The 20969-nt window shown below is 47.3% G+C and overlaps 1 protein-coding gene across 1 annotated transcript; it reads right to left on the reverse strand.

Annotated features, from left to right (window-relative positions):
• Positions 1–5580: 5580 nt before the first annotated feature.
• Positions 5581–8661, reverse strand: LOC137097520 (nicotinamide N-methyltransferase-like). The gene is made up of 3 exons (XM_067470818.1): positions 8520–8661; positions 7864–8071; positions 5581–6407 (listed from the first exon to the last, which is right to left on the reverse strand). The coding sequence occupies exons 1-3, from the start codon at positions 8641–8643 to the stop codon at positions 5975–5977; spliced, it is 765 nt and encodes a 254-aa protein (XP_067326919.1). The 5' UTR covers positions 8644–8661; the 3' UTR covers positions 5581–5974.
• Positions 8662–20969: the final 12308 nt, after the last annotated feature.

The following is a 20969-nucleotide window of genomic DNA, read 5'->3' on the forward strand; positions in this document are numbered from 1 at the left end:
CGTCAGGAGAAAAATTGCCTCCAGAACATGGCCATATAGCCCGGAAAAACCTACAACAACCCACAGTATTTTCTGTTGGTCATGGAGGTTCTGTGTGGGAAGTTTGGCCCAATTCAATCCTTGGTAGGGTTCGAATGCTCTTTGATTGTAGGTGAACAATAAATCCCAGCAACTACAACTCCCAAATGTCAATTACAATGCCCACCAAACCCTTCCAGTATTTTCTACTTGGTCATGGGAGTTCTGTGTGCCAAGTTTGGTTTAATTCCATCATTGGTGGAGTTCTGAATGCTCTTTGAGTGTAGGTGAACTATAAATCCCAGCAACTACAACTCCCAAATGTCAAGGTCTATTTCCCCCAAACTCTACTAGTGTTTACATTTGGGTATACTGAGAATTCGTGCCAAGTTTAGTCCAGACCCATCATTGTTTGAGTCTACAGTTCTCTCTGGATGTAGGTAAACTACAATTCCCAAAACTCAAGGTCAGTGCCCACCAAACCCTTCCAGTATTTTCTGTTGGTCATGGGAATTCTGTGTGCCAAGTTTGATTCAGTTCCATCATTGGTGGAGTTCAGAATGCTCTGTGATTCTAGGTGAACTATAAATCCCAGCAATTACAACTCCCCCAGGACAAAATCAATACCCTCCCCAAATCTGTTACTATTCAGAACAGCAGCAAAATGAGTTATGAAGTAGCAATGAAACTAATTTTATGTTTGGGGGTCACCATAACATGAGGAAGCGTATTAAGGGGTCACGGCATTAGGAAGGTTGAGAACCACTGCTCTATATAAAGGGAAGCACGTGGCTGGGAGGCTCATTGCAAGCTCGGAAAGGGAGAAGGGAGGTTGTGTGTGGCGGAGCTGTTGCCTTGGCACTGTTGGGTGTGTGGGCCTGGGGAGGACGAAGGATTGCAGGGCAGAAGAAGAACAAGACGGGCTGGGAGAAGGAAAAGTTTTGGGAGAGGGGCTGTCGCGTGCCTTGCTTCTTCTTGTATGTTGTTGTTGGGGTTAGGGTGGGTTGCGTGGGTCTTGGGGTGTGTGGGTGCATTTATTTATTTATTTATTTATTTAGTACACTTGTATACCGCTAATATCTCAGCCTAAAACGGCGACTCATTGCGGTTTACAACATTTAAAAACAACAATAATTCCGATTAAAAATATAAAACACAAACATATACAATACACAGTATTGGGCCACCAATACAGACCAATGCATCTCTTAATTAAAATCATAATCCAATTTCGTTGTCTATGATTGCCAGTCCTTGATCAAAAACTTCATCGCATCGGATTAGCCGAATGCTTGCTCAAACATCCATGTTTTCAGTTTTTTCCGAAATGCCATCAGCGAGGTGGCTGATCTTATCTCTATAGGGAGGGCATTCCAAAGCCGGGGGACCACCACAGAAAAGGTCCTGTCTCTCGTTCCCGCGAGCCGCACCTGTGAAGCAGGCGGGATGGAGAGAAGGGCCTCTCCCGAAGATCTTAGGGTCCTGGTGGGCTGATAGGCCGAGATACGTTCGGATAGATATGTAGGGCCACAACCGTTTAGGGCTTTAAAGGCCAAAGCCAGCACTTTGAATTGGGCCCGGTAGCTAATCAGTAGCCAGTGGAGCTGGTACAGCAGAGGAGTTGTATGCTCCCTGCGCCCTGCTCCTGTTAATACCATGGCTGCCGCCCGTTGGACTAGTTGGAGCTTCCGAGCCATCTTCAAAGGCAACCCCACGTAGAGAGCGTTGCAGTAGTCTAAACGGGATGTAACCAGAGCGTGGACTACCGTGGCCAAGTCAGACTTCCCAAGGTACGGTCGCAGTTGGCGCACGAGTCTTAACTGTGCGAATGCTCCCCTGGTCACCGCCGAAACCTGGGGATCCAGGCTCAGCGATGAGTCCAGGATCACACCCAAACTGCGAACCTGTGTCTTCAGGGGGAGTGCGACCCCGTCTAACACAGGCTGTAACCCTATACCCTGTTCGGCCCTGCGACTGACCAGGAGGACCTCTGTCTTGTCTGGATTCAATTTCAATTTGTTCGCCCCCATCCAGACCGTCACAGCGGCCAAGCACCGGTTCAGGACCTCGACAGCCTCCTTAGTAGCAGGTGGGAAGGAGTGACAGAGTTGGACATCATCTGCGTACAGATGACACCGCACCCCGAAACTCCGGATGATCTCGCCCAGCGGTTTCATGTAGATGCATGGCATGAGTGGAAGGAGCTCGGAGGAAGGGAAGGGGAAAGGGTTGTATTGTTATTTGTTTGGCACCACGAGCCAGGGGAGAGAAATATCATGTGTGTAATTGTGTGTGTGTATATGTGTGTTGGTTTGTGTGTTTGTATTTTGCCACCAAATGACTTTGGCCCCTTTGCTTCCCCACTTAAAGGCCCCTGAGGCATGGTTTGCTAACTTGAGAGATCCATTAAGCACCCCTGTTTTGATGTATAGAAGACTTACTTTAGCCACATTCCTTCCAAAAATAATCTTCCGGCACCTGGATGGGATGATGAATCCACAGGAAACCAGGCTCACCATCTTCACATTCTCTCCTGACGTTGCTGCCCATGTATACCAAGGAGGCTGTTGAGGTCCTGAACCGGTGCTTGGCCGCTGTGACGGTCTGGATGAGGGTGAACAAATTGAAACTGAATCCAGACAAAACAGAGGTACTCCTGGTCAGTCGCAAGGCCGAACAGGGTATAGGGTTACAGCCTGTGTTGGATGGGGTCGCACTTCCCCTGAAGACGCAGGTTCGCAGCTTGGGTGTGATCCTGGACTCATCGCCAGGTTTCAGTGGTGACCAGGGGAGCATTTGCACAGTTAAAGCTTGTGCGCCAGCTGCGCCCATACCTTGGGAAGTCTGACTTGGCCACGGTAGTCCACGCTCTGGTTACATCCCATATAGACTACTGCAACGCTGTCTACGTGGGGTTGCCTTTGAAGACGGCCCGGAAGCTCCAATTAGTCCAACGCTCGGCAGCCATGATACTAACAGGAGCGGAGCGCAGGGAGCATACAACCCCCCTGTTACGCCAACTCCACTGGCTGCTGATTTGCTACCGGGCTCAATTCAAAGTGCTGGCATTGGCCTATAAAGCCCTAAACGGTTCAGGCCCAAGCTACCTATCCGAACGTATCTCTGCCTATGAACCCACCAGGACTCTAAGATCTTTTGGGGAGGCCCTGCTCTCGATCCCACCTGCATCACAGGCACGGCTGGTGGGGACGAGGGACAGGGCCTTCTCTGTGGTGGCCCCCCGGCTGTGGAACGCCCTTCCCATGGATATTAGATCAGCCCCTTCATTAATGGTGTTTCGAAGAAAACTAAAAACCTGGCTGTTTGAACAGGCGTTCGGATAAACAGTGCAATGATTACGATGAATATAGGAAAATGGAATTACGGATGACGAATTGAATCACGATTCTAGTTATGAGACGTTAATGTGTTGTTTATTGATGTGTCATTACTTTGTATATTATGCTGTTAATGGTTTTTAAAATATTGTATGTTGTTAGGATTGACTTTTTGCTCTTGTTGTGAACCGCGTTGAGTCGCCTACGGGCTGAGAAACTGCGGTATACAAGCAAAGTAAATAAATAAATAAATAAATAAAATATACCCCTTTAGAAATACAGTCCTAAATATTGAGTCATGTTTTTAGCTTAGTCTATAAATCCAACTGCAATAAAGTGATCTCAGCTCATTGATTTGAGGCTTGGGTGACCTCTGGTCCCTTCCCAAACTGGACCAGCATTCTGCTTTTCAATGGGCAACAGTTCTGTAGGCACTCTTTCAGAGGAGGGAATTGGCCAAACCACCTCTGAGTCTCCCTTGCCTGAGAAAACTCATTGAAATACATGGAGTCTCCATATGTTAAGAGGCGACTTGAAGGCACATGGACATGAGCACCAGAAAGACCACCATGACACAAGATGTATCTATTGTATGTTTAATCAACACTGAACGCTTCCCGAGATGTTTAGGCAGCATGTGCTTGATTCTGCATCCACAAATGATGCTTTGGGCACATTTTTAATATCCCGCACCCAACATTCTCATCCATTCCATGAAACACCACCCACAATTCACCATATACAAGGTAGACATGAAGAAGGCGTCTCTAACATCACATGCATACAAAACTAAACAGGTATATCTCTATATAGATATTACACATCTCAAATATAACACAGTTGCACTGCCTTGTCATACATGGATTGAAAAAAGTTGACAACACACACACACACACACAATTATTTGTATATGAATGCTAGAGGTCTTGACAAACACTAAGAATGGCCCTTTATATTTCCAGTCATCTCTAACTTTGTTCTGAGATGTAAGCTGATATATAGCTGGGGTGGTCCATGCCTTGGTCACCTCTAGATTGGATTACTGTAATGCACTCTACGTGGGGCTGCCCTTGAAAATGGCTCGGAAATTCCAACTGGTCCAACGGGCGGCGGCCAGGATGTTAACTGGCACTCCTTACAGATAGAGGTCAACCCTTCTGTTTAAGGAGCTCCATTGGCTGCCGTTTACCTACCAAACCCAATTCAAGGTGCAGATGCTTACCTACAAAGCCCTAAACGGTTTGGGACCTGCCTACCTGCGTGACCACATCTCCATGTATGAACCCACGCGATCCCTTCGTTCATCCGGAGAGGCCCTGCTTGCGATCCCACCTGCATCACAGGTGCGTTTGGTGGCGACGAGGGACAGGGCTTTCTCTGTGGTTGCCCCCCGACTCTGGAACACCCTCCCCAAAGACATTAGACTAGCACCCACGTTGGCAGTCTTCAGGAAGAATCTGAAGACCTGGCTATTCCGATGTGCCTTTCTGGAATAGGATAATCTCCAGCACTACGTCCCAGAAGCACTTTATTAGAGTTTAAGACTCTCTGCACATTGCACTTGCCCGGAAATCCAACATACCTCCTGCCACACCCAGCACTTTTTAACCTGTACCCATCACTGGCCCGGCCCTGGTTTTTATTGCATAATTGATGTATTGTTTTGTTATTGCTTATGTTTTAATTTGCTTTAAATTGTATTGTTACTGTTCTGCTGTTGTTGTGTTGAGGCCTTGGCCTTTGTAAGCCGCATCGAGTCCTGAAGGAGATGCTAGCGGGGTACAAATAAAGTTTAATAATAATAATAATAATAATAATAATAATAATAGAATCACATCTGGTTTTATTGCTTAGCAAGAACATCTTGGGAAAAGGAGAGCAGTGCTTGGTAATACAAAGCAAAACTTAGTTCGTTTTTGGCTCTTGCCCAAGTCAAAATCTATCTGTAGTGCTTGGGACAGGGTCACTTTTCTAAAGATTCCAGTATCCAGACAACACAAGAATGCACAGCCACTGGCATGCTGTGGGATTTGCCATTTAAGGAGCTCCATTGGCTGCCGTTTACCTACCGAACCCAATTCAAGGTGCAGGTGCTTACCTACAAAGCCCTAAACGGTTTGGGACCTGCCTACCTGCGTGACCGCATCTCCATGTATGAACCCCATGTATGAAAATGGCAATTACTACACAGTGACTGGTGGTTCCCAAGTCAGGAGGGCAGTGAATCCCTTCCAGGTTTTGCCTGGTCTTAAAAGAGCTCTCCAAGGTCCTGGGGCCATTTCAGCACCTGGGACAACTCCATTAAGTCTGAGGCAAAACTTCACTAAGTTACAGAAATATGATCTATCAGCCGTCTTGGCATAGAACAATATACTGTATTTACTCAAATATAATGCTCACCTTCTTTGACCAAATTACCTTCCCCAAATTAGGGTGCACATTAGATTTGTGTAATATGATAAATGCTTTTTTGGGTTTCAGGGTTCTGAAAATGGTGCATTAGACTCAAGTAAATATGGGGACTTCTTTGTGTGTTTCCAATCTAGAGCTCAAAGTTCTGGAGAATGAGCTTCATTTATGGTGTTCCTTTGGTCGGCTTTGTTTTTTTCCCCATTAACTCACTGGGATTCACTGGGTTTCTTGGCCACTAGGAAAAGCATGTCTTTGGCATCACACATTGGCATGGGATTGATCAACCCAAGGCCCTGAGACCACAGGACTTCAAAGCCGGCCCCTTTCACAGCATCTCTGACCATTTCTGGTGTCAGGTAAAGGCAACTGAACTTATGTGGGGCAACTACGTAGTAGGTTTCCTCCACAGCCACCACAAAGATGAGGTGCCCCCCAGGTTTGACCAAGGAGCCCACATTCTTCACAGCTGAACAGTAAGCGGGAAGATCACTGCAAGCAGATTCCAGGCAGAAAGAGGAGATGACGCAGTCGACTGGCTGGAGCACCAAAGGATCCAAGGGATTGGCCAGGGTCACGTCGCACGGCAGGACTTGCTTGATGGTCCTCCTGAGCTTCTCCTCCTTTTCCTTCCACTTCTCCCTACAAGGAACGAAAAGGGGAGAATGACCATAAACAATCATGGAGGCATCTCTTTCCTCTTGGAAGCATCAAGTTAAAAGGAAGTGGCTGTTTGCACTACATTAGGTAAGCACGCTTAATATCTCATACCTCAACAAGCAGAGCAGGCGTGAAAAGGTGAAATTGGCACAGGACCTACATTGGAAAATCCTTGGGAAAGGTTGGAAGCAACACATCAAAAGCCCAGCTGTAAGAAAAGCCTTAGGGATCAGCTAGAGTGCAGATGCACATGAGCTTAAATGTTCACTAGTGAGTTAAACCTTAGATATGCAGATGATACCACTTTGGTGGCCGAAAGCAAGGAGGAGCTGAGGAGCCTTCTAATCAAGCTGAAAGAAGAAAGTGCAAAAGCTGGGTGGCAGTTAAACATAAAAAACCAAGATCATGGCAACCAGACTGATTGATACTAGAGGGAGAAAACGTGGAGGCAGGGACAGACTTTGTATTTCTAGGTGCCAAGATGACTGCAGACTGCAGCCAGGAAATCAGAAGACGCTTACTTCTTGGGAGGGGAGCAAGGACCAATCTCAGTAAAATAGTGAAGACTAGAGACATCACACTGGCAACAAAGTTCTGCATAGAAAAAGCAATGGTATTCCCCATAGTAACCTACTGATGTGAGTGCTGGACCATAAGGAAGGCTGAGCGAAGGAAGAGAGATGCTTTGGAACTGTGGTGCTGGAGGAAAGTTTTGAGAGTATATTGGACCACGAGAAAATCCAACCAGTCCATACTTCAGGAAATAAGCCCGACTGCTCATTGGAGGGAAGGATATTAGAGTCGCGTCCACAGTTGTGTTTAGTGGGGATGAGAGACAGGGCCTTCTCTGAAGCATATTGGCCACATTATGAGAAGACAAGAAAGCTTAGAGAAGACAATAATGCTTGGGAAAATGAAAGGAAAAAGGAAGAGGGGCCGACCAAGGACAAGATAGGTGGATGGTACCCTTGAAGTGACTGGCTTGACCTTGAAGGAGCTGGGGGTGGTGACGGCTGACAAGGAGCTCTGGTGTGGGCTGGTCCATGAGGTCACAAAGAGTCGGAAGTGACTTAAAGGATAAACAACACAGTGAGTTAAATGTAAAGTAGCAAGTTGTGGGTAAATGCTCAGAGCTGGAGGCAGAGTCTGCGGGGAAATCCAGCAAGAGTCTTGTGTCATCTTTCGGTCTAAGAAATTGTTAGACATTTATGGACTTCAACCACATCCTATTGACTTTCAAAACACTCAAAACTCTTTCTGTCAATACTTATGGGCTTAGGAAACATGGCACCCTCCAGACATTGTTGGACAGAAAGTCCCAGAAACCATAGCCAATGCGAAATGAAGTTCTGATACATTGCAAAGGGCTCACAGATCCCCTTCTCTTATTAATGGATGGAAATGGAAACATAGCCAACCATTAGATACCAATGTGTACCTGTCCCCCTCCAGCTGGCAGACGTATTTCACCATGGTTGTCCAGTCGAGCGCTTCCGGGTCCTTCTTCAGCCACTTCTGGATCTCCGCCCGGTTCTGCTCAAGTAAATCAGTGACAATGATCTCCTTGAAGGACTCACATGGAGAGAGCAGTTGGTAGATGGAGGGACCACTGCCCATGTCAATCAGGGTGTCGCCTCGAATGCCATCTGTGTGTCATAGAAAACATGAAATCCCCCTGTATTTGTATTAGGATATTCGCATGTACGCATATAAGCATCTTCTGTCAGATGGCCCCCACCCATCCTCCCTTTTATCCTGAGACACAGAAGGCTTTGAGAACGCCGGGGGAAGAAAGCCCAGGAGCGGCAAGCCTATGTGGGAATATGCTCTCAGGCCCCAGATATATTTACCACTCTTTTTAACCCCACATTTTGGCACTGTCTGGAAGCGTCCCTGAGGTCCCGAGTTTGTTTATCTCGCATGTTAACCCCATGTTTTGGCACTGTCTGGCAGCTCCCTCTGATGCTCCCCCACATTTCCTTCCCTGTTTTGGCCTTTTTCTCTTCTGCCCTAGGCATTGGATCCATGTTCCCTGACATGGGGAGGCACTGGACCTCTTGGTTTCTCTGCTCTGAGACAAGAAGAGACACTCACCCACAAAGAAGGCCTTGTGGAGCTTTTCCTGGATGACCGCATTCAATGGCATGTAGTCATTGACAAAACCCTTTGGATCGAAATGCTGCCTGTATTCCTCTTTTCCAGTGAAGACCCCTTCCATGCTGCCTGCGATTGAGAGAAACACCCAAGTGACTTTGGCTCCCTTGGCTTCCCAATTTAAAGACCCCAAGGTGTGGCTTGTTAACCTTGAGAGGCCCATTAAGTGTTCCTTCTTATCCTATAGAAAACTTGTTCCAGCCACATGCCTTCCAATAATCATCCTCTGGGCACCATGATAGGACAATGCCGTGCTCCGAGGCCATATTTAGTTGCCCAACCCACAAAAAAGCTGGCTTGTAAGTTTGGTATTATTTCTTGCGACACCGCACGTTTACTCCTTTGTAAATAAGGAGAGACACCCAAGGGACTTTGGCCCCTTGACTTCCCCACTTAGATCCCCCTGAGACATGGTTTGCTAACTTGGGAGAGCCATTAAGCATTCTTCAGCTGCATTCCTTCAAATAATAACCTGCCGGCACCCAGATAGGATGATGATTCTGCAGGAGAGCAGGCTCACCATCTTAGCATTCTCTCCTGACATTGTTGCCCATGTATACTCCTTGATAATTACTCCGAAATAGCAAGTCTTTATTTTTGTTTATTCTATAAATCCAGCTGCAATAAAGTGGTCCCATCTCATTTATTTGAGGCTAGAGAATTTATTTATTTATAGTATTTATATTCCGCCCTTCTCACCACACAGGGGACTCTGGGCGGATTACAATGTACATACACAGGGTTCCACAGGGTTCCATACTGTCCCCCATGCTGTTTAATATCTACATGAAGCCGCTGGGTGAGATCATCCGGAGTTTCGGGGTGCGGTGTCATCTGTACGCAGATGATGTCCAACTCTGTCACTCCTTCCCACCTGCTACTAAGGAGGCTGTCGAGGTCCTGAACCGGTGCCTGGCCGCTGTAACGGTCTGGATGAGGGCGAACAAACTGAAATTAAATCCAGACAAGACAGGGGTACTCCTGGTCAGTCGCAAGGCCGAACTGGGTATAGGGTTACAGCCTGTGCTGGACGGGGTCACACTCCCCTTGAAGGCGCAGGTTCGCAGCTTGGGTGTGATCCTGGATTCATCGTTGAGCCTGGATCCCCAGGTTTCAGCGGTGACCAGGGGAGCATTTGCACAGCTTAGGCTCGTGCGCCAGCTGCGCCCGTACCTCAGGAAGTCTGACTTGGCCACGGTGGTACACGCTCTGGTCACATCCCGCCTTGACTACTGCAACACACTCTACGTGGGGCTGCCTTGAAGACGGCCCGGAAGCTCCAGCTAGTCCAGCGCGCGGCAGCCATGTTACTAACAGGAGCAGGACGCAGGGAGCATACAACGCCCTTGCTGTTCCAGCTCCACTGGCTGCCGATTTGCTACCGGGCCCAATTTAAGGTGCTGGTGTTATCCTACAAAGCCCTAAACGGTTCCGGCCCAAAATACCTTGCGGACCGCATCTCGGCCTATGAGCCCACGAGGGCCTTGAGATCGTCTGGGGAGGCCCTTCTCTCGATCCCGCTTGCTTCACAGGCACGTCTGGCGGGGACGAGAGAGAGGGCCTTCTCGGTGGTGGCCCCCCGGCTGTGGAACGCCCTCCCTGTTGACATCAGACAAGCGCCCTCCCTTATGTCTTTCCGTAAGAGCCTGAAGACATGGCTATTCGAGAAGGCATTTAACTGAGTGCTACATTAACTGGTAACGACAACTGGAACGGAATATGGTTTACGAGATTGGTTATGATTCTACGATAAGACGGAGCGGATCATTTAGTGTAATTATATTATTGTGTATTAGTGATATTGCTTTATTGTAAATTGTTTTTATATGTTGTACACCGCCGTGAGTCGCCCTAGGGCTGAGAACGGCAGTCAACAAATGCAGCAAATAAATAAATAAATAAATAAATAAATAAATAAATATACAGGCAGACATTCAATGCCTTAGACACACAACACATTTAGGCAGACAGTCAGAGGCTATTTAACATTCCAACTTTTTCTGGCCACCAGGGGAGCTGTTGCTCCACCGTCCATCTGCAACACTGATAAAGTACTTCCTCATTCTCTGCATGCTTGCTGATCTTTTTGGCTTGGAAATTAGTTAAGTTAGCCTCCCCACAATGTGGTACCTAAATTTCCTACTTGACAGATGCAACTGTCTTTCGGGCTGTAAAGGTCGACAACAAGCTACACAAATTTGGTCGGACGCTCACTCTGACCTGGGCTGGCTTCGAACTCATGACCTTTCGGTCAGTAGTGATCTTATGGCCATGTTCTAGAGGCATTCTCTCCTGATGTTTCGCCTGCATCTATGACAAGCATTCCTATGCTGTTATACATTGTTACTCACCTTACTAAACCACTTTATCCTTTAACCAGTTCACGTAGTGGTTTTCCTCCCCCCCCCCCTCCAAAATTAGTCTGTTGTTATTGTTGTTGCTATTATTGTTATGTTGTTTTACGCTGCTTTATGCTGTCTTAATTGTTATTGCTTTGTTTTTAATTGTATTCTGCCCGGGCTTGGGCCCCATGTAAGCCACCCCGAGTCCCTTTGGGGAGATGGAGGCGGGGCAGAAAAATAAACTTCTTCTTCTTCTTCTTCTTCTTCTTCTTCTTCTTCTTCTTCTTCAGTTCTGAGGATGCTTCCCATAGATGCAGGTGAAATGTCAGGAGAAAATGCCTCTAGAACATGCCCATATAGACCGAAAAAACTACAACAACCCAGTGATTCCAGCCATGAAAACCTTCAACAATACAAGAAATATATGTCTGTGTTGTCGCAGGTTTTCATGGCAGGAATCACTGGGCTGCTGTGAGTTTTCCACGCTGCCTGGCCATGTTCCTGAAGCATTCTCTCCTGATGTTTCACCTGCATCTCTGGCAGGCATCCTCAGAGGTTGAGAGGTCTGTTGGAAACTTGGCAAGTGAGGTTTATATATCTGTGAAATGTCCAGAGTGGGAGAAAAAAGTCTTGTCAGCTTGCAGCATTCACACTTACCTCAAGCAGACAAGAGTTCTTTCTCCCACCCTGGACATCATGCCACAGATACATACACCCCACTTGCCTAGTTTCCAAGAGACCTCACAACCTCTGAGGATGCCTGCCAGAGATGGAGTGAAACACCAGGAGGAAAGGCCTCTGGAAGATGTCCATACAGCTTGGAAAACTCAACTTGTTCTAAGTTTAATAGAACTCAAACACTGGAAAGAGGAATGGCAGTACTACAGAAAAAAGGTAACCCTAATGTTTCACTAGTTGAATATTGCTTAAACATCTTAACCACTGAACAGTAACTCTATAGTAATCATTAAAAAGGGGTCAATGGAAAGGCTGTTTCTGAAAAGTTGTCTGACCCTAGAAATGAGCTTGGTTGCCCTTTGAGGTCTTGGTTGCCCTTTCCCTTTGTCTTCTCATGACCAACAAGCAGCATGTTCTCTACCTCGACTGAGATCCCTCAATACAATGGCAATGGCCATGTGCTTAGCTCCTCTCCATGTGTTCCTCCATTGCTAGCCACTCATGCTCCACTGAGTTTCTGGGCAACCATAAAGATCACATCATGAGCATCTGTGATCTCCGATGACCAATGCAGACTGCTCATCTTGGACCACATGGCATCTCTGACCATTTCTGGTGTCAGGTAAAGTGAGGAGAAGTGGCATGGGCCAACCATGTAGAAGGTCATTTGAGTGACCGCCGCAAAGATGACTTTTTTTAACTTGAGGGGAGACTTGGTTTCTAATCAAAGGGACCACAGTAGCACAACAGGTTAAACCTCTAGCTGCAGAAAATCTTGCTGACCAGAAGGTTGGCAGTCAGTAGCCATGGGTTGGGGTAAGCTCCTGCTGTCAGCCCTAGCTTCTGCCAACTTAGCAGTTTGAAAACATGTAATGTGAGTAGATTAATAGGTAATGCCTCGGTGGGAAGGTAAAGGGCACCCATGCAGCCATGCTGGCAACCTGACCAGGAGGGTCTACAGACAACAGGCTCCTCAGCATGGAAAACTGGGACAAGAGCACCTCTTCATGGCTAGAGTTGAGCATCACCTCGAAGCGCTGGAGATGGAAAGGGAAACCTTTGCCTTTGTTTGTATTGTATGTCATTGTTCACTGTGTAAAAGCCATTGAATGTTTGCCTACATATGTGAATGTTGTAATCCGCTCTGAGTCCCCTCAGGGAGATAGAGTGGAATATAAATAAAATGTTTATCAACATGGATTTATCAAAAACAAGTCATGCCAGACTAATCTGATTTCTTTTCTCGATAGAGCTACAAGCTGGATAGATGCGGGGAATGATGCCGTGGATGGAGCGTACCTGGATTTCAGGAAGGCCTTCTTTGACAAGGTCCCCCATGACCTTCTGGCAAGGAAACTAGTCCAATGTGGGCTAGGCAAAACTACGGTGAGGTGGATCTGGAATTGGTGAAATGGACGAACCCAGAGGGTGATTCTCCCCAAGGCTTCCTCTTCATCCTGGAAAGAAGTGACGAGTGGAGTGCCACAAGCAGGGTTCCCCCCTGGGCCCGGTCCTGTTCAGGATCTTTATTAATGACTTAGATCAGTGTTTCTCAACCTACCTAATGCTGCGACCCCTTAATCCAGTCCCTCATGTTGTGGCGACCCCCAACCATAACATTATTTTCCTCCCTACTTCATAACTGTAATTTTGCTCCTGTTATGAACCATAATGTAAATATCAGATATCCAGGATGCATTTTCATTCACTGGACCAAATTCGGCACAAATACCCAATACGCCCAAATTGGAATACTGGTGGGGTTTCGGTAGGGGTTGATTTTGTCATTTGGGAGTTGTAGTTGCTGGGATTTATAGTTCACCTACAATCAAAGAGCACTCTGAACTCCACCAATGATGGAACTGAACCATACTTGGCACACAGAACTTGCATAACCAACAGAAATTGCTGGAAGGGTTTGGTGGGCATTGACCTTGAGTTTGGGAGTTGTAGTTCACCTACATCCAGAGAGCACTGGGGATTCAAACAATGACGATCTGGACCAAACTTGGCATGAATACTCAATATGCCCAAATGTGAATACTGGTGGAGTTTGGAGAAATAGTCTTTGACATTTCGAAGTTGTAGCTGCTGGGATTTATAGTTCACCTGCAATCAAAGAGCATTCTGAACTCCACCAATGATGGAACTGAACCATACATGGCACACAGAACTCCCACGATGAACAGAAATTACTGACAGGGTTTGGTGGGCATTGACTTTGAGTTTGGGAGTTGTAGTTCACCTACATCCAGAGAGCGCTGTGGACTAAAGCAATGATGGATCTGGACCAAACTTGGCATGAATACTCAATATGCCCAAATGTGAATACTGGTGGAGTTTGGGGAAATAGTCTTTGACATTTGAAAGTTGTAGCTGCTGGGATTTATAGTTCACCTACAATCAAAGAGCATTCTGAACCCCACTAATGATAGAATTGAGCCAAACTTCCCACACAGAACTCCCATGATCAACAGAAAATATTGTATTTTCTGATGGTCTTCGGCGACCCCTCAGACACCCCCTCGCGACCCCCACAGGGGTCCCGACCCCCAGGTTGAGAAACACTGACTTAGATGAAGGACTAGAAGGCAGGATCATCAAGTTTGCAGATGACACCAAATTGGGAGGGATAGCCAAGACTCCAGAGGACAGGAGCAGGATTCCAAACGATCTTGACAGATTAGAAAGATGATGGGCCCAAACTAACAAATGAAGTTCAACAGTGACAAATGCAAGAGACTCCACTTTGGCAGGAAAAACGAAATGCAAAGCCTAGCTCGAGAGCAGGACGTGTGAAAAAGGTCTTGGAGTCCTCGTGGACAACAAGTTAAACATGAGCCAACAATGTGATGTGGCGGCAAAAGAAGCCAATGGGATTTTGGCCTGCATCAAGAGGAGCATAGTGTCTAGATCTAGAGAAGTCCTGCTCCCCATGCTCTATTCCACTTTGGTTAGACCACACCTGGAATATTGTGTCCAATTCTGGGCACCACAATTCAAGAGAGATATTGACTCTAAGCTGGAATGTGTCCAGAGGAGGGCGACTAAAATGATCAAGGGTCTGGAGAACAAGCCCTATGAGGAGCGGCTTAAGGAGCTGGGCATGTTTAGCCTGAAGAAGAGAAGGCGGGGAGGAGATATGATAGCCATGTATAAATATGTGAGAGGAAGCCACAGGGAGGAGGAGGGAGCAAGCTTGTTTACTGCTTCCCTGGAGACTAGGACGCAATGGAACAATGGCTTCAAACTACAAGAGAGGAGATTCCATCTGAACATGAGGAAGAACTTCCTGACTGTGAGAGCCGTTCAGCAGTGGAACTCTCTGCCCCGGAATGTGGTGGAGGCTCCTTCTTTGGAAGCTTTGAAGCAGAGGCTGGATGGCCATCTGTCAGGGGTGATTTGAATGCAATATTCCTGCTTCTTGGCAGAATGGGGTTGGACTGGATGGCCCAGGAGGTCTCTTCCAACTCTTTGACTCTATGATTCTATGATGCAGAGCCAACCTTATGAAATGGGGCCACAAAGTGGAATCCTCGACATGCGAGTGCGGACAAGAGCAAACCACTGACCACTGGCTGCAATGCAACCTGAGCCCTGCCACATGCACAAGGGAGGATCTCCTTGCGGCAACACCAGAGGCACTCCAAGGGGCCAGATACTGGTCAAAGGTAGTGATAAATCCACTACCAAGCTTGCAAACTTTGTGTTTTGTCTGTCTGTCTGTTTGTTTGTTTGTTTATTTTGTTCTGTTAGAAATGTAATATAATTGTCTGGTTGCCCCTGACACGATAAATAAATAAATAAATAAATGTGTGTTTTTAATACATGTTATTTAAAAAAGAAATCCAAATAGATAGATGCAGTGGATGGGAAAGGAGGAGAAGCTCAGGAAAACCAACAAGCAAATCCTTCTGCGTGACGTGACCTTGGCCGACCCTTTGCTTCCTCTGCGGCTCCATCCAGCCGACGCTGTCCTCTCCGCTTCCTGCCGGGAAGTGGAACTGATAAGACCCTGATAAGACCCTCCCGCCTATTGTTCTGCTGTCAAGATTGTGGGCGCTTCATCCAAACCGGAGGCCACTCCATCGTATTGGGTAGTGGGGACGACATGCCTTTGTTTCAATTGAATGGGGACGATAGCCCATCTCTCTCACCAAAGTGGCTTCCAATACAGATGGAAATGAAACAGCTGCAATGGTTGGAGTTGGTTGGCCAACACAAGGTCTCCATCCTTTATCTCAGGCATGGGCAAACTTGGGCCTTTCCCTCCAGGTGTTTTGTACTCCAACTCCCACCATTCCTCACAGCCTCAGGCTCCTTCCTGTTGACTGTTTGTGGAGTGTGGTCTCTGGCCTCATGGGTCACCTGGATTGGATTTAGAGAAAGAATGGGCCAACTTGGGCCTTTCTCGCCATGTGTTTTGGACTTCAACTCCCACCATTCCTAACACCATCAGGCCCCTTCCTTGTTGACTGTTTATGGAGTGTGGTCTCTGGCCTCATGGGTCGCCTGGATTGGGTTGACAGCAGGAATGGGCAAACTTGGGCCTTTCCCTCCATGTGTTTTGGACTCCAACTCCCACCATTCCTCACAACCTCAGGCCCCTTCCTGTTGACTGTTTGTGGAGTGTGGCCACTGGCCTCATGGATCCCCTGGATTGGGTTTACACCAGGTATGGGCCAACATGGGCCTTTCCCTCCAAGTGTTTAGGACTCCAACTCCCACCATTCCTCACAGCCTCAGGCTCCTTTCTGTTGACTGTTTGTGGAGTGTGGCCACTGGCCTCATGGGTCCCCTGGATTGGGTTTACAGCAGGTATGGGCCAACTTGGGCCTTTCCCGCCAGGTGTTTTGGACTCCAACTCCCACCATTCCTCACAGCCTCAGGCCTCCTCCTATGGACTGTTTGTGAAGTGTGGCCTCTAGATTGGGTTTACAGCAGTATGGGCAAATTTGGGTCTTTCCCTCCAGGTGTTTTGCACTCCAACTCCCATCATTCCTAACAGCCTCAGGCTCCTTTCTGTTGACTGTTTGTGGAGTGTGTCCTCTGGCCTCATGGGTCCCCTGGATTGGGTTTACTCCCGGTATGGGCCAACTTGGGCCTTTCCTTCCAGGTGTTTTGGACTCCAACTCCCATCATTCCTAACAGCCTCAGGCTCCTTTCTGTTGACTGTTTGTGGAGTGTGGCCACTGGCCTCATGGGTCCCCTGGATTGGGTTTACTCCCGGTATGGGCCAACTTGGGCCTTTCCTTCCAGGTGTTTTGGACTCCAACTCCCATCATTCCTAACACCCTCAGGCCCCTTCCTGTTGACTGTTTGTGGAGTGTGGCCTCTGGCCTCATGGGTTCCCTAGATTGGTTTTACAGTAGGAACGGGCAAACTTGGGCCTTTCTCTCCATGTGTTTTGGACTTCAACTCCCACCATTCCTAACACCCTCAGGGCCCTTCCTGTAGACTGTTTGTGGAGTGTGGCCTCTGGCCTCATTGGGTTTACAGCAGGTATGGGCTAACCTGGGCCTTTCCCTCCAAGTGTTTTGGACTCTAACTCCCATCATTCTTAACATCCTCAGGCCCCTTCCTGTTAACTGTTTGTGGAGTGTGTCTTCTGGCCTCACGAGTCACCTGGATTGGGTTTACAGCAGGTATGGGCAAACTTGAGCCCTTCCCTCCAGGTGTTTTGGACTCCAACTCCCACCATTCCTCACAGCCTCAGGCTCCTTTCTGTTGACTGTTTGTGGAGTGTGTCCTCTGGCCTCGTGGGACCCTGGATTGGGTTTACAGCAGGTATGGGCCAATTTGGGCTTTTCCTTCCAGGTGTTTTGGACTCCAACTCCCATCATTCCTAACACCCTCAGGCCCCTTCCTGTTGACTGTTTGTGGAGTGTGGCCTCAGGCCTCATGGGTTCCCTAGATTGGTTTTACAGTAGGAACGGGCAAACTTGGGCCTTTCTCTCCATGTGTTTTGGACTTCAACTCCCACCATTCCTAACACCCTCAGGGCCCTTCCTGTAGACCGTTTGTGGAGTGTGGCCTCTGGCCTCATTAGGTTTACAGCAGGTATGGGCTAACCTGGGCCTTTCCCTCCAAGTGTTTTGGACTCTAACTCCCATCATTCTTAACATCCTCAGGCCCCTTCCTGTTAACTGTTTGTGGAGTGTGTCTTCTGGCCTCACGAGTCACCTGGATTGGGTTTACAGCAGGTATGGGCAAACGTGAGCCTTTCCCTCCAGGTGTTTTGGACTCCAACTCCCACCATTCCTAACAGCCTCAGTCCCTTTCCTTTTCCCCTTCAGCTGCTTAATCCAGCTGACCTGAAAGCCTAAATCCAGTGTTTTGGCTCCCAGGTGCTAGTAATTATAAATATTTACCAACAGGTTGAAAGTCCATACAAGCAAAAACTAGATGTCATTATATACATTTCACATTCCAAATTATGACTTCAACAACTCTTTGATTGTAGGTGAACTATAAATCCCAGCAAGTACAACTTCCAAATGACAAAATCAATTCTTCTGCAACTCCACCAGTATTCAAATTTGGGCATATTGGGTATATGTGCCAAATTTGGTCCAGTGAATGAAAATACATCCTGCATACAGAATATTTACATGATGATTCATAACTGTAGCATAATTACAGTGAGGAAGTAGCAAGGAAAATAACGTTATGGTTGGGGGTCACCACAACATGAGGAACTGGATTAACGGGTCACGGCATTAGCCCTTCTGGGGTGCCTCACGGGGATGGGTCTTGGAGGGACTGTTCTGCAGTGGCTCCACTCCTTCCTGGAGGGTCGCACCCAGAAGGTGTTGCCGGGGGACTCCTGCTCGGCCCCACAGCCATTGTCCTGTGGGGTCCTGCAGGGCTCAGTATTGTCCCCCATGTTGTTTAACGTCTACATGAAGCTGCTGGGTGAAATCATCCAGAGTTTTGGAGTTCGATGCCATCTGTATGCAGATTAGAGAGATGGGCCAAAACTAACAAAATGAAGTTCAACAGTGACAAATGCAAGATACTCCACTTTGGCAGAAAAAATGAAATGCAAAGATACAGAATGGGGGACGATGCCTGGCTCGAGAGCAGTACGTGTGAAAAAGATCTTGGAGTCCTCGTGGACAACAAGTTAAACATGAGCCAACAATGTGATGTGGCGGCAAAAAAAGCCAATGGGATTTTGGCCTGCATCAAGAGGAGCCTAGTGTCTAGATCTAAGGAAGTAATGCTACCCCTCTATTCTGCTTTGGTTAGACCACTTTACCTGGAATATTGTGTCCAATTCTGGGCACCACAATTCAAGAGAGATATTGACAAGCTGGAATGTGTCCAGAGGAGGGCGACTAAAATGATCAAGGGTCTGGAGAACAAGCCCTATGAGGAGCGGCTTAGGGAACTGGGCATGTTTAGCCTGAAGAAGAGAAGGCTGAGAGGAGATATGATAGCCATGTATAAATATGTGAGAGGAAGCCACAGGGAGGAGGAGGGAGCAAGCTTGTTTTCTGCTTCCTTGGAGACTAGGACGCAATGGAACAATGGCTTCAAACTACAAGAGAGGAGATTCCATCTGAACATTAGGAAGAACTTCCTGACTGTGAGAGCCGTTCAGCAGTGGAACTCTCTGCCCCGGAGTGTGGTGGAGGCTCCTTCTTTGGAAGCTTTTAAGCAGAGGCTGGATGGCCATTTGTCAGGGGTGATTTGAATGCAATATTCCTGCTTCTTGGCAGAATGGGTTTGGACTGGATGGCCCAGGAGGTCTCTTCCAACTCTTTGATTCTATGATTCTATGATTCTATCACTCATTTACACCAGATGCTAAGGAGGCTGTCCAAGTCCTGAACCGATGCCTGGCTGCGGTGATAGTCTGGATGAGAACGAACAAATTGAAGTTGAATCCAGACAAGACAGTGGTCCTCCTGGTCAGTCACAAGGCCAAACAGGGTATAGGGTCACAGCCTGTGGATGTGGATGGGGTCACACTCCCCTTGAAGGCCCAGGTTCGCAACTTGGAAGTTCTCCTGGACTCATCTCTGAGCCTGGAATCCCAGGTTACAGCAGTGGCTAGGGGAGCGTCCGCACAATTAAAACTTGTGCACCAGCTGTGCCCATACCATGGGAAGTCAGACTTGGCCACGGTGGCCCATGCTCTCCTTACATCTAGGATAGTTTGTTGAGACACTAGAGTTTTCTGGTATTCCTTGTGGGATTACTGATACTAGTATTCAATTGGATAGAGATATAGTTAAAAGTAGTGTAAAATCTTGTAACTGTATAGCGTGAAAGACAGATATAGCATTGAACCATGGAAGTTATAGTGGTGTGGAGACACCTGGAAGATGGCGGAGAGTGAAACACCCTGATAACGTCACTACGTGGGTTTCTTACTAAGAACTTCTAAAAACTAAAACTAAAGTTAAGAAACCTAAACAGACTGAAGGTCTGGCATGCTAACAAGATAATTTGCTGACAATTTATCTAAGCTAATTTAAAACCCTGAAGAACTCTTTTATCAGAAGACTCGGCGTTTCTCTTGAGTTGTTTTTCTATGGATATCTATTGCAAGGTAAAGGCTTCCCCCCCCCCCCTTCTTTACTGGATGGTCCTTTGCTTCTACATCTAGGATAGACTACTGCAATGCACTCTACATGGGGTTGCCTTTGAAGACTGCTCAGAAGCTTCAAATAGTCCAACGAGAGGCAGCCAGGTTAATATCTGGGGTGGCATACAGGGAGAATACAACTCCCATGTTACGCCAGCTCCAATGGCTGCCAGTTTGCTACCGGGCACAATTCAAAGTGCTGGCTTTGGCCTATCAAGCTCTAAACGACCCCAGCTCAATTTACCTGTCCGAACACATTTCCCCCTATGAACCGTCACAGATATTAAGATCCTCCAGGGAGGCCCTGCTTTCCGTCCCGCCATTGTCACAGGCATGTTTGGTGGGGACGAGAGACAGGGCCTTCTCAGTGATTGCTCCCCAGCTATGGAACTCCCTTCCTGGTCAGATCAGGTCAGCCCCCTCCCTCCTGTCCTTCAGAAGGATGGTCAAAACTTGGCTGTGGGACGAAGTTTTCGGGACAGGGCAATAAACTGGCAATAGGAAAGATGACCAGACTAATTAGATTTGACACGGATGACTAGGATGGTTTTAAATGGTATATTTTAATATTTTGATAAATGGTTTTTAATGTTTATGTATTGTATGTGAATTTGTGTCCCGGCATCGAATGTTTGCCGTGTATATGCTGTACTCCGCCCTGCGTCCCCTTCGGGGTGAGAAGGGCAAAATATACATGTGTTAAATGAATAAATAAACTAGAAACATATGACTCATTCACCCAACTGGGTTGATTTAGGAGAGGCATGGGCAAAC

The sequence above is a fragment of the Anolis sagrei genome, chromosome 7 (genome assembly GCF_037176765.1).
Source record: "Anolis sagrei isolate rAnoSag1 chromosome 7, rAnoSag1.mat, whole genome shotgun sequence".
Classification (NCBI taxonomy): domain Eukaryota; kingdom Metazoa; phylum Chordata; class Lepidosauria; order Squamata; family Dactyloidae; genus Anolis; species Anolis sagrei.